Below are 14,690 nucleotides of genomic sequence, written 5' to 3'. Positions count from 1 at the left end.
GAGTCTAAAACCATTTGACTTCTCAGTATTTTAGCCTTGTTTTACAGTACAAATATATCTAAGCATTTCACATTTACAATGAGAAGCAAAAGGAAAGAAGATCAATCTAATGAAATTTAGGGAGGTTTATGCTTTTTCACATTTTTTATATGCCAATGGAATAAAACTGAAAGGTAATTTAGTTGGTAAAACGTATTCCTATTCTTAAAAATATTCCTTCTAGTGTAAGAAGTATTTATTTTTAATTAGATTTTTACTGTTCTAATTCCAAAATGAAACATTTCGTATCTATGTGGCTACAATGGCTGATATGATTATTCCTCTGATTAAAAAACTGTTCTGAAGTTTGGCGTTCTTTTTTTTTTAAAGAAGTCTCCCAAGCTCACAGAGGCTGCAGTTATTTGATAGAATTTATTGTCCTGTGATACATTTGGTTTCAGGATACTTTGATAAATAGAAAGTTGAAAAGAACAGTCTTTAGTAATTTAGAAATCTTTTGTAACATTATAAATGTCTGTGACTTTTGGTCAATCGAATGCATTCTTGCTGAATATAAGTATTACTTAAAAAAAAAGAAAAGAAAACATCTTACTGAACCCAAACTTTTCAATGGTAGTGTAGATACATCTTGAATATGGTCAAAAGGCAGAAATATAACCAAGTCCTAATTATAAGCTGTGTTTATTGTTTGCAAATATATTTCCAAACTGATTATTTGCTGTTGGAAAGGAATCCATTCATCAGTGTGAATTTGGATTATTTGGACGGATGTTCGTTCTCACCTCAAAGATCTCCTCACGCGAGACCTCGATGCGACAGTGTCCCGCCTGGGGCTGCTGCTGGGACAGTTCCTGTCTCAGGATCTTCAGTTTCTGCACCAGGTCTCGCTTGTACTTGGGCACCGTGAGACATTCGGGGTCCTCGGGGAGATTTCCGGGAGATATTGGAGATATGACGGACTGAGCCTCCTGCTTCAGCTGTCCGGGGCGACTGCAGAGAAAGGGTGGAGGGGAATAAAAAGAGATGAAACATTCTGCATGCATAAACACTGACCCCATCTTCACCCTCGATGCTAGAGCAGCATCGCCCCTTCAGTGCCATCTCACAGGTACGTCACGACAGAGACGGACAAAATGAGCTTCTAAAGGAAATGAGGACACAAGTTCTCTTCACAAGCTCCAGTATGGTCCTGAACTGGTATAATGCTGAATACACTGTCGGCTCCAAAAGTATCTGGACACTTTTGAACACTTAACGACACCTAAAATGTTAAATGTCATTGCATTAGATTTCTGAATGTCAAACGATGAGGCATCAGGAAACAAATGCTGCTCGAGCATAATAAGACTTCACAAACTCCAGTGCTTGACAAATAAAGATGGATTGAGATGGCAGAGGTGTGTTCATATAGCACCAAAAATACAGACGAAGTGATGTGTGCATGCATTCATCCATAAACAACACATTCTTTAATATGTAACGCATGCACACTTCACATATCACTCCGTACGCACTTCACAGACACTCTCAGACTCATTTATCCATGTGACACCATGATCCTTACGCTTGTTCTCCGTCTGCACGTGACCCCACATTCTTCAAATATTCCCTTCCTCCCATTCTTTTTTTCTTGACACGCAGAAACTAACTTCTCTGTGCCTGCAGTTTTACAGTTTCTTGATGCATTTACAGCACTATACTGATCTAAAATCAGTTTGATTCTGAATCAATGTGTAAACAGCCAAGATTATATCTTATTGCTACTTTGTAAAAACAGCCTGATGTTCATTATAATATTCAAGCAACAAGAATTCATGGGTCAATGACAAATAAGGATGTCTAAGATGATATAAAGGAGAAAAATCTAGTTCAAAACAAGTTCTTAGAATCTTAGGGTGCGTTCACACTTGGCATGTTTGGTTGGATTAAAACTAACTGGTGCAATTACTCTGATAGTGCAGTTCATTTGAATAAGTGGGAACGCTGTCATCTGAAACCTGGTGCGCACCAAACAAGCGGGCCAAGACCGCTGAAAAGATGGGTCTCAGTTTGAATGAGATATGAGCGCCACACGGACCAAATAAAAGTAAGTGAACCAAAAACAGGGCGTGATGTCACAAGATGCCACCCTAAAAAGGAAAGAATGTTCAAGCATATCTGTTTTTCTCATCATGTTGTCCATCTTAGTTGGGTCGATGATCAGAACCGTGTCTCCTTACAGCAGATCGTTTGTGTGTGTGACGGAGGGATTCGTGTCGCTGTTTTGACTCCTTTTATAAACTCGTCACAAGTTCTCAGCTGGTCAAAATACCGTAGGCTACGCACAAACAACGAGCTCATTTAAACCCGCACACAGCAATGTTTTGGATGTTTGGTAAGTTCCGTTGCGAAATATACATCAGAAAAGTCGAATCAGGTTGTGAACGTATCCCTGTGCCTTTCGGTATCTTTAGATTTGGTGTTAAAAATGCCAATGTGAACACTAAGTGGACCAGGACTAGATAGCTTTTTTTTGGGTCCGGACCAAACGAACCAAACTACAAGCGTGAACACACCCTTAATCTTATAATCTAGAGTTCTTAATCATGTTGTTGCCATTTTCATAACATTTTTTAATAAAAAATAGTGGAGTGACTATACAGAAAACAAGTAAGAAGTATTTTCAATAGACCTTGAATTTACTTTTTTGTCCAATGTTAATCATTAATAAAAATAAATAAATTTTAAAAAAGCATATATTTGAAGCGGAATTGTATTTTTTTCTTTCTTTTTTCCCCAAAATATATATTTTTTAGCCATGAATGTAATACATTTCTTAGGGTTACTCCATTTGACCTGGTGGAAAAGTGAAAATATCTCATCAATCATATTTAAAAAATAAATAAATAAGAAAAAACACATGATTTCCAGCAATGGACACTGACTTTGATTTGGTGGTTAAATATTTTTAAACTTTTTACATTAATATTTCAACAACTATCTACCAAATCAAATTGGCTTCACTGCTTGGATTATTTAAAATAATGAACAATATAATAAAAGATTATGCCAAATTACTCGTGCCGAATCCTATTTACAAGAATTACAGCCTGTTTTGTCATTATAATCTCTGATAATCATTACAATCATTTTCCCATTAAATATCTTATAATCACTTTTTTGACATTAAGAACAAAAAAAATTAAAAAGTTGAAACCATCTACATTAAATACGAGATTTATTCATTAGTATCTGTAAATAATATTCTCGAATAACTGAACGGATTCAAGCAAAAAACAACAAAAAAACTTTTTTCCCTGACTGTGATCCATTAATGACCCTTGAAATGCTGAATGTGGATCATGAGGGTGTATCCATCAAAAAACAAACGCAGCTCATGCATGCACACACGCACAGCCATGACAATCAGCCACCCGCCCGAAGCTCCCATCAAGCACTTGATCGTGAGATCATGAAGCCATCAATGCTGAGAGGAAAGCACACATATAGAAGAGTTTTGCCAGATGACAGAGGTGAGAATTTCTGTGCTGATATAAGGCAGATGTTTCGACAGATATCCACCTAATCTATCTGATGCCTTTTCCAAAAGTGAGACAAATGCAGCGCCAGGAACGTTTACACTGACTCGCTTTGGCAGTTAGTTTGCTTGAGGGATGATGTCTAAATGCAAATGATCTGTCTGGTATCTCTTTATGGCAAACATAGCGATACAATATATTAAATCAAAATCTAGGTAAAGGTTTAGTGCATAATCATTCAAAGCTGTGTTATATTGCACACTTTTACTATTTGTTGCTCTATTATCTGCATTACATTCATAGCACATTTGTGACCCTGGATCACAAAACCAGTCTTAAGTAGCACGGGTATATTTGTGGGAATAGCCAACAATACATTGTATGGGTCAAAATTATCAATTTTTCTTTTATGCCAAAAATCATTAGGATATTAAGTAAAGGTCATGTTCCATGAAGATATTTTGTAAATTTCCTACTGTAAATGTATAAAACATTTATTTTTGTGAGTGAATGCAGCACAATCGCGAACATAAATAGACAACTTTTAAGGCTTTAAATGTTTTGATTTTTTTGCACCCTCAGATTCCAGATGTTCAAATAGTTGTATCTCTGCCAAACATTGTCCTATCCTAACAAGCTTATTTATTCAGCTTTCATGTGATGTATAAATCTCAATTTCAAAAAAATGACCCATGTGACTGGTTTTGTCATCTAGGGTCACATTTAGAGTTTAGATTTTGGTAAAATGGACGGTTGGCGCTAAGTACATTTCGGACTTTCTCTGAACGGTGGACAGTCTATTGTTTCATAAAAAAAAATCATGTGAAAAATGTCGACTAAAAACTTGGATTTTTGAGTCATGAATATTATGTAGTATTCTTAGGGGTTACTCCATTTGATCTTGTAAAAAGGCCAATATCTAATATTAAAACAACAACTTACTAAACACGGCTTTCTGCATGAGACAATTTTTTCAATATAATATTATAATATATTATATAGTATATAATATAAAATATTTACCTTATCTAAATCAAATTTTCTTCACTGCTTACATTAAAAAAAAAGTTAAAAAAAAGATTATGCTAAATTATTATGAGCCATAATCATCTCACAACTTTGACTTTCTATTTCCCTATGTGACTTTATTTCTTGTTTTAAACTTTCTTTTACAGTTTTACCTTGCTTATCTTTATTTCATATCATTGGGTGATTAAAGTGTGAATTTGTGTTTTCAAATATTTTTAGGCACATTTTGAATAAATGCTGCAAAATGTTGGCAATGACCTTTGAAAAAACCATATTGATTAACGTCAATCCAAACATTCACATTGCCTTGAAGATACTATCCAGGTGCAATGATTCATTTGCAGGATCCTACGTCAACTGATATTCCCTGACTTGTGTGATGCCATTCATGCAAGCCGTACCCCAAAGAATATTCTTGTTACTGCAAGAACAACATGAAGTGGGAAGACGGAATGTGGGACACGTCCTTTGATCTGTCAGGACAGGAAAAGGGAAACTCAATCTCTCCCCATTAATGCATTCCTCTGGCTCACGCGACACACAACTACACATGCACTGTCACGAGCATGCAGATCGATAAAACTGCTCCAACTGAAGAGAATCGGATTCATTTCTTACCTGCTCTGAGCCTCAACAGCCCCACGGGAGCCATTCGGACTGGGACTGTTGGAGTAAACGTGAGACACAACGAGATGAGACTTCAGCAATACGACTATGTCTTTCATGTCTCTAGTAGTTTCTAGGTTGAATAGTGTCTGGTTCTTTCTGATGAAGTTGAGAGTGACTCACTTTAGGACGAGGTGCAGGTTAGCGGAGAGACGCGGGTCCGTGAATTGTGTGGTTCGGTTGTTGTGGTCCACAAAGTACACCCGTCCTGTGGCGGTGTTCCTTATCTCCCAGCCTGGAGGCAGTGGACCCAACTCCTCACAATTTACATTACTGAGATCCCTGCGGAGAGAGACGGAGAACTGTTTATCAGCTCTAGCATTGGTTTTGTCCCTGGTGAGATTAGAAATTGTTATGATATATGTAGAGAACCAGTTCACAATTGGACATTACCTTAAAAAATGCACATAGTGCAAGATAATATCTGTAGTATATTTGAAGACTTCAGATGCAAAAGCCGCTAAATGATATTGTGCAAATGCTCTCATACGATCATCAAATAATTTCGCTTCAAATCCGCTAAATCCCAGCCTCTGCCCATTCAGAAATACCGGTTTGTTGGTAGAAACCTCTAAACGCCACTTCCCTTTACCAGCAAAAGCCTCTAAGTTCATGGAACCAATCAGAAGACACAAAGCGAATCATATGATTTCAAAATGAATGCGTGTGAGCCAGCTTTCAATTGTCGAGCTGTACGTTTTTATCCTGTTTCAAGAGATTAACTAAAGATGTTTAGAAGTTTATACAAGAAATTTACGTTTTATGACAATGGATTGTTTAGATTGGACTATTATCAGTTTAATGTTTACTGACTTCATGCCACTTATTTAACAGTACACTTTTTTAAAAGTTATTTATTTATTATTTATTTTTGATACATAATTTTATATTTAATACTGTATATGGGTTATTATATATTTTTATTTCATTTTGAGCGTAGTGTATATGTTGTAGTTATTGCATAAAGTCTTCTATTTGTTATCCAATAAAGTGTGTCGTCATTTCTAGATCCTCACAAGGAGATAAGAACATAGTCGGTTCTTTGCACTTCTATAACTGTCTGGTTTGGGTCCGTCAGCAAATCAGAAATAAGACTGCAATGGACTGTTAGGACAGCTGAAAAGATAATTGGTGTACATCTGCCCAACCTTCAGGACTCGTACAATACCAGAGTGAAGAAACCGGCAGGTAACATCATCACAGACCCCTCTCACCCCGGACACAACCTGTTTGCACAAAAGCTTCTGTAAAAACCACAACAAATTCATTGTGTGTTTGCGCATACATATAAAGCTCATTCTGATTCTGATTCATTTTGTGTCATTACCCTGGGTCACATTCGAACCCTGTGAGCACTTGGACCTGAATAGGATACAGATGTGGCCATAGTGATTAGTAGTGCAACTGTTTACTATGTCTTGAATTGATTAAAGTGATATTTTTGAAAATAAGCCGTTTCAATAACTGATTAATAACCTTTTCACTGCCATTAAAGTGAAATTACTGAACCTAAACATAATTTAAAAGAAAAATGTCAGAAGGACTTCATATCTACTTCTTTAGCTAGAGGATTCCCCAAAATGGAAATGTTATGTTCCATGTGTTGATTTTATTACAAATATTTTCATCATTTCAACTTGTCTAAGAAACATTTGACCATTTATTTTATTTATTTATACTTTTCAAATGCCTTTTATGGACATATTGTATATTATTTTACCCTTATCCCAAACTTTTTTTAAAGACATCTTAGAGTATAAAAAAATTCTTGAAAATAAAATAATAAAGATTATATATATATATATATATATATATATATATATATATATATATATATATAAATACTCGCATAATAATTAATTATATTTTTTAACAAAAATCGTTACAAAATGTATTGAGTGAAAAAAACTATATCGTCATGATCATGATTTGATGGAAGTGAAATTTGTTCATGATTTAAAATGAATTAATTAATCAAAATTAAAAAGTTAAAAATGCCATCACCTAAACAGTGCTAAAACACTAAATATATTTTAACATGCTCCTTAGTCTGACGTTAAACTAAAACAGCGAGAGAAAGAAAAGAACAAAGCAAGAAGACAGACAAAACAAGGTTCGAAAAGAGAGAAAGTAAAAAAGAACGAGACGAAAACTGATTAAAAAAAAAGATAAAAAAATAAACTTCAGAGATGTTGATTTCGGGCTCCTACCAAACATCATCAAACCAACAGAGCAACAAATGTGCAACGCTCAGTGTCAACCCATTGTCAATCATTCAAAATTGATATTTATCATGATATTAACTTCACACCATTAATGGAGAAGGAAATGCATTCCACATTTAATTTTTTCAATGATGTTCAGCTCTCAGATAAATGACTCAACGGTCCCCTCAAGTTCATGTCTTCTCAGTTTCTGCCCAAACCAGTTGCAACCGTCAAAAGCATTGAGCTTCGAGGCATTTTGAAGAATAATGTTCACACACAGTAATATCTCATTGGTCAAATATCACACTAAACAACATGTTTTGCATGTTACAAAGAATGACTGGTTAGAGGCGCGAGTTTCCAACCAAATTCAGTATAAAATATTTGTTAATTAAGATAAGTTAAATAATTGTACTAATATTAAACATGTAAAAGACACAAAGGATAACGAGGTACCTGGGCACTCTGGGGTCGTGCCATGTGCTGACGCCCGTCTGTGTGTGCAGGAAGTAGACCTGGCCCTGCTGCGTTGTCCGTTGCTCTGTGAACAAACACCAGGGGGCACCATTCGTCACTTACAATGTGAAAAAAATGACAAGAGGGTTGAATACTATCATTGTTTTTGTGTTCATGTGTGTACAGTAGTGATACTTTCATTCTTTCACTTTCAGTTTGATTTACCGTATGCTTATCTGGTCCATGACTGTAAACTATGTTTGTTTCACACAAACAAATGAACTTTAAGGGAAAATAATGGCTAAATATAAACAAGCAGATTCATTTTTAATTTATGTTAACTTGATATATTGATTGCAAAACCACAGAGATCGCATTAACCTTCCAAATAAGACTTGTTTCTCTTAACCCTTTAAGTGTCCTTTTTTGAATAGACATGAAAATGCACATTCCGAACTTAAATGGTTATAATTCAAGAGTGCTTTGGAATATAGATTAATAAGATTGGTCTTGTTTTAAAGAAGACATTTGGCAGATTTTTGTAGAAGTGACATAAATTAAGAAAGTGAAACAGAAAAAAAGTGATAGAAGTTTGAATTTATGAAAATGTACAATGTAAAAATGTAATTATTCATATTTTATATAAAATATATATTTTCAAAACACGTTGGACTCTAAAACTGCAAGAAAATCAAAGCCAAAAATTTGCTTTAGTAACATTTTTGTTTGGGCGCAGTATCAAACTTTTTCACTTGGTGACAACCAGACTCCATTACTGCCCACATAAGGCCGCCTCCATTTCCATATATTCCATATTTCCACCATTTTCATACAATTTATGAAGTAGACATCCTATTCAGAAGTAGTATGGGAAGTTTGGCAGATTTTGATATGAATTCAACCTCTAATAAACACATAACAAGAACACGTATGTGCGTTATAGCTCGCTGAAACATCACAAATGGTGAATCTATTTTTTTTTCTTTATATTTGAAACATTTTCAGACCTTTTTTTCTAAAAAAAAAATGTAATGGATGTTATCTTTTGAACTCTTGGCATGAAAAACTGCTTTCATGATTTTTCATGTTCATTGCTATTTCAAAATAAAGGTCTGGAGTATGAAAATATTCTTGTTGCAAATTGATAAATTACGGCTCCTCTGTAATATGGAAACTAGAGATTATAAGCTTTCAAATGATATTTATTTAGGTTTAGTATAGGATATTACTGTTTTAAATATGTAATGGCTATGGGCCCACCGGTGGGCCGGTGACACTTAAGTAAACTCACATGCTGGAGTTAAAGGAGGACATCATGAACATGAACATTTACATTTTTTTAATGAGAATGCAAGTTTAATGCTCTATCAGAAAAATCAACTTCAATAACTCCCTGAAGTAGGGCTGAGCAATATGGCCAAAAATAGTGCAATTATATTTTTCCCAAATCATGATATTAATTTCACAACATTAATGGAGAAGGAAATGCATACCGTGTGTTTGTTAGACCTTAAGAATGTAAACAAAACCTGCCATAGAATAAGCTACCGTTATAATTCCATTATATGTTTTTCTTTGTTTTCTATTTTTTTCTTTTTCTGGATTCTGCGTTTTGGGATTTAATATAAATGTATTATCAAAAATGTTGTATAATGAAACGAATTAAGAAAACGGGACCAATTTAAAAAATCTTTAAAAAAATTATTTTACATCGAAACATTGCATTTTTATTTAAAGAATGGATAATTGGGATGAGTGTAATGACGGGATGATGTGTAAAGACTGTATAAATGAAAATAGATGAATAAACATCTTGGTTGTATGATATTTCTTAAAATAATAATAATAATACAATAATTATTCTACTACACAATAGTAATATAGCTCTTTTCAAGTTCAACCACACTTTTAAATTAGCGGTTTATCGAAAGACTTTTGAGTTGGCTAAATATAGGAAATTACTTTAAGTTTATTAGTGATTTTGTGGATTTTTAAATTGATTATAAATATCAATATCGATTTATCTCAAAGTCTTTAAATGATGGTTTAAGTCCCTGTTCCTTGTACTTGACCTGTATCCCATGTCTACAGACCCACATTTATCTACTTGAGCAGAGGAGAGCACACAGAGCTCTATTTAACCTGTGTCTATAACCTCTGCCCTCTGTATCTCTCCACGGACTTACACACACGCACACAGACATAGAGGGATTTCCAGGTCACCCGTCTGACCCTGCAGCTGGTGCTGACGGCACGTCTGACATATTTCAGACAAGTTCCCTTTCTACAGCTCTAGAGACGTTTTAATTACTCCTGCTGCAGCACAAATTTCCATCGCATGTGCATGCGTGTGTGTGTGAAATGTATGCTTCAGGGTGTATTTTTGACCTTTGCAAGCTGGCCAGTATTAATGGAAGAACTGATGTGTGCGTACCGTATCCCTCAGGCAGGTCGGGCGGTGTGTGTAGGTGAGTTCTGCTCATGTAGTTTCTGTGTCTCTGAGAGCGAACCCTCCGCTCCTGCACCCGCGGGTCATCCGCAGGTACGCCCGCTGCCCCGTTGGGCGTCATGATGGGCGTGTTCTCATCCACGAGGCAGCTGAGAGGCCGGCCAGGACTCGAGTACTCGGACGCAGGCCTGTGTGTGTGAAAGAAGAAATGAGAAAGCTTGAGACAACAGACTACATTAAAATGGTTTAAATTCACATATACTTAGAATGCTGAGTCGCTTTGAATGAAAGTGTGTGCTAAACGTGTGAAAGTACAATGTAACTGAAATTCAGAAGAACAGAAGATTACAAACATTTTTGTGCTTACTTATGCAAAACATCATAACAGATATAAAAACGACGAAACATCTTAATTTTTTGAAAACAGTTTTTTCAAACTGAGTTTCTTCAGAAAGTACAAAGTGAAATAAAGTCTCAGCATCATTTCCTATGGCCCTTTCCATCTGGTTTTGACTTTTCCAGCTTTACATTTTTTTTTTAAATGGTCAAAGCAGCCTAAGTTGGTTTGCTGGTCTTAACTGGTTAAAAATGACCTCCAAACCTGGCCCGAGTTAGTGATTTATTTGGGTGGCCAGCTCGTCTACCAGCATAACCAGCTAAAAAACATCCAAATTCCCTTTAAAACCATCCATTCTAACTTACTGGTCCAAACTAAGACTAGTAAGCCATTTTAGGCTAGTCTTAGACTGGACAACGCTGTCCAATCCATAAAAATCACCTCAAACCCAATGACCTGGACAGAGAATTGGGCAAGCCAAAATGCCTTGCTCCTACAAATCTTTATTTGAGGATGTAAGCATTTGCATCTCTAACAAAACTAGAAAAAGGATCATGAAAGACTTGTTGGCTCTTCTGGGGTACAATCAGGCATTCGTTTTGGAAACCCAAGCACACAATAGTGTGCCCTTTGGTATTAAATTCAAATCTCTATGGTCTAAAATGTACAGTTGCTTTGAATACTAAATGAATAATGAAGACAAAAACACTAGCAAGCAGAACGGCGTACTTGATTAAGTCGCAGACCTGCAACCTCTCCAAACAAGTGAGTGAAATGTCTGTCCTTCTCCAGCTGCCCAGGTCGACCGTAAGTGCTGTTATTGTAGAGTGGGAACATCTAAGTGCAACAGCAGCTAGACCGTGAAGCGGCTGGCAACACAAGCTCACAGAACGAAGACGAAGTGCTGAATCATGTGGCGCATAAACACAGCCTGTGCTCGACTTTCATGTGTGCTCAATATTCCCTCTGTTCCACTCAGTTTCAACACTTCAGAGGTTCAAAACTGCCTTTGGAGGCAACGTTAGTGCGAAAATTATGTTTCGAGAGCTTCCGTGGCTGTGAATTGTAATGCGTGCTGCACACTAGGACTAGTCGGCCAATGTCGACACATAACCTAACTAACGTGTTTGTGGCTGAATTGAACCAAATCCCTACAGTAACGTTTAGAGGAAAGACTAGAAAAACAACGGCTGTACAGTAGAAACAAAAGAGTACATGGGTGTTTTTCAACTATAGTTACTTAAGGCCCTGTTTTTGGTATAAACCTTCTATTATTTGAGGTATATTCATTGTTGTTGGAAATTTACACTGTCCTTGCTGACCTGGGCTGCGTTTCCCAAAAGAATTATAAGCCTAAGTAGATTGTAGAGACCAAAACTTTTGAGAAACGCAGACCAGACCAGCGTTTTTTCTAGATCTTCGTCTTGGAATGTTGCCTGGAATGTTTCTTGGTCTTTATGGTTGAGTGTTTCCTTAAAAATTCATGAAGTGTGGATGCTCCCTGACATGGCTTTATATATCTTTCAGCTGTACTCTGGATAAATTTGGGTCAGTGTCTGAGATGGCAAAGGAGACCGATGTGGCCGACGCACATTTTCCTTTTGTGTGGCACACGCGTACACACACAAAATTACCATTCTCCTAACCTACAAAACCAGCTCAAACCCAAAAACCTGGACATTCATTTGGGTAAGCCAAAATGCCTTGATCCTACAAGTCTTTACTTCAGTCTGCAAACCATTCACGTCTCTAAAAAACTAGATTTTTTTTTTAAAACAAATAAATATAATAATAATAATAAAAACATTAAAATTAAAAAAAGAAACATAATAAAATAAAAAAAAAGAGATACATGAAAATAAAATTAAAGATCAAATAAAAAATAAAGTTAATGAAATAATAATAAATTAATACTTAAAAATAAAGTAAAAATAAAAATGTTACAATACAAAATAAGTAGAAATAAAAACAGAAGTAAATAAAATATATTAAAACAAAATAATTACAATTAAATAAAAATAAAGTAAAAATAAATAAATAAAATAAAAGTAAACTGGGACTACAACAAAGTAAACCTGACCCCACCTGGTAGGTCTCTCCCATTGGGTGCTGCGTGTGATATGATTGAGATACTGGATCCGGCCAGATGCAGTTCTCCTCTCCTCCCAGCTGCAGACAGAACACAAAGAGACATTCATACAGATGAACAAACAGACAGAGAGACAGACAGACACACACATGGCGCAGGAACAAACACAGGGGTCGGATAAAAACAGTGGCTGTTCAGTATCCCCTAAAGATAAAACATTGTTTTATATCTAAGCGCTCATTTGGAAGTTTCTTAAGAGTTATTTCACGTACCCATCAGGCAGGTCATTGTCAAACAGACGGCTGCAGTCGACGACTGGTCCTCCTGTGCCTATCCTGTCCCTGGACTGAAGACTAACTGTTGACACAAACACAAGCTGTTAGATGGGTCCCATCTGTGAAAGGTGTGTCTGTGTCATGGATTGACTGAGACTATAGGAAAGCCATGTCAAGATGAGTGTAAGACATGCGTGGCATGGATATTTTGCCATTTTGGGGTGTTGAGGCATAGTTGTTACAAGTCTGAACTGGCAACTGACAGGTTGTAGCTTTTATCCTCACAAAAGAAAATCACTATAGTGACCTTGAGCACTTTTTTTTTCAATTCACTTCACATTTATTTGTATAGTGCTTTTCACAATGAATACACATAGTTTCAAATTAGCTTTACAGAAAATGCATGAATGCATGCATGAGCTTTACAGAAACTTTGCGCAATTGTTTCTGCAATAAGTGTGCTGCAAGTTCCTTCACACAAAAACATCAGTTAAATTAGACAATAACGAGTTAAATAATCAGGGTTAAACGATAATTAAATTTATTAGATCTTGGCATAGAAAACAAGTATATGGTTTTAGCTATAAAATAATAAAAATAATACATAAAAAATGGATTTGCTTCTAATAATACCTAGTAATTCATTGTCATTTAAAAATATGTATATTAAAATGTATCCTAATAAAAAAAACTATAATATTGGAAAATACGATATAGATCATGTTTTTGAAATTTATCATACATTTTCAAAAAATTAAAGCTACACTGTGTAACTTTTTTAGTTTTTTCCGATTAAAAACACTTAGTTCTTTCAAAAATATATGTGCTCATTAATGTATATTTACTTCGTTCAAGTAATAAAGTATTCTCGTGAGTGTATAATATGCCATTGAAAATACATACGGGTAAGGGGTTCTAATGTCGGTCACCATGTTGCCCCTCCATCTTGAAAGTACATTAGCCAAAGAGGGACATACCCGTTAATTCAAGCTTCGCCTTTCGCTTTTTAACACTCGATGGCAGCGTGTCGAATGTCAAGAGGGGGATTGCTTGCACCTCCGTCACATCAACTGATCTCTGCTCACGGAGAAAATGATATAGCCTACAATGTACACTTTGCCTTACACTAGTGATGTCGTACAACATACAGAATAACGATAGCACTGATAAAAGTTACTTTACTAATATTAGCTTGCATTCGTCTGGGAACCTGATAACTGATGTTAGCAATGAAATGGTAAAAAAATAACGAAAACATAAAACTATTATTCATTTTACATAGATGTCATAACCTATGAGTTACCTGACAAATTAAATTACTGCAAAATATAATAGTTTTCTAAAATAACCTCATCACTTGAAGGAACACTCATGGACGAGGTTGAACTGGAAGCCATGTTAATCTTGGACTACATTGGCCACCGTAGGAGTTAAAACGAAATCGGAATTGAGAGGAACAGAAACTAATATTCACTGGATGGTCATATATCTTTTCACCGCTAGATGGGGGTAAAAATCACACAGTGTAGCTTTAATAAAAAAAATGTTCGCAGACAACGAAAGCGATATAGATCGTATATAAAAAAGATCAATTAAAGAAAACTAACCCATATTGTCGGATACAGAATTTTTTTAATGAATTATCCATCTAAAAAACAAAAACA

The 14,690-nt window shown here is 35.6% G+C and overlaps 1 protein-coding gene across 1 annotated transcript in view; it reads right to left on the bottom strand.

Moving 5' to 3' along the window:
* The window catches only part of smurf2 (SMAD specific E3 ubiquitin protein ligase 2), a 57,754-nt gene that overhangs the window by 6,746 nt on the left and 36,318 nt on the right, over positions 1 to 14,690 (bottom strand). The window contains exons 6-12 of the mRNA XM_077211956.1: positions 13,024 to 13,108; positions 12,748 to 12,831; positions 10,311 to 10,513; positions 7,877 to 7,961; positions 5,337 to 5,495; positions 5,166 to 5,210; positions 783 to 990 (exon numbers count right to left, since the gene is read on the bottom strand). Coding sequence (XP_077068071.1) covers positions 783 to 990; positions 5,166 to 5,210; positions 5,337 to 5,495; positions 7,877 to 7,961; positions 10,311 to 10,513; positions 12,748 to 12,831; positions 13,024 to 13,108 — 869 coding nt within the window. The remainder of the gene's footprint in view (positions 1 to 782; positions 991 to 5,165; positions 5,211 to 5,336; positions 5,496 to 7,876; positions 7,962 to 10,310; positions 10,514 to 12,747; positions 12,832 to 13,023; positions 13,109 to 14,690) is intronic.

This window comes from Siphateles boraxobius, unplaced genomic scaffold, assembly GCF_051911475.1.
Source record: "Siphateles boraxobius isolate OS27281-9 unplaced genomic scaffold, OSU_SipBor_1 66, whole genome shotgun sequence".
NCBI classification, from domain to species: domain Eukaryota; kingdom Metazoa; phylum Chordata; class Actinopteri; order Cypriniformes; family Leuciscidae; genus Siphateles; species Siphateles boraxobius.
Note: the sequence above shows the minus strand (reverse complement) of the source record. Positions and strands in the feature narration are given on the sequence as shown.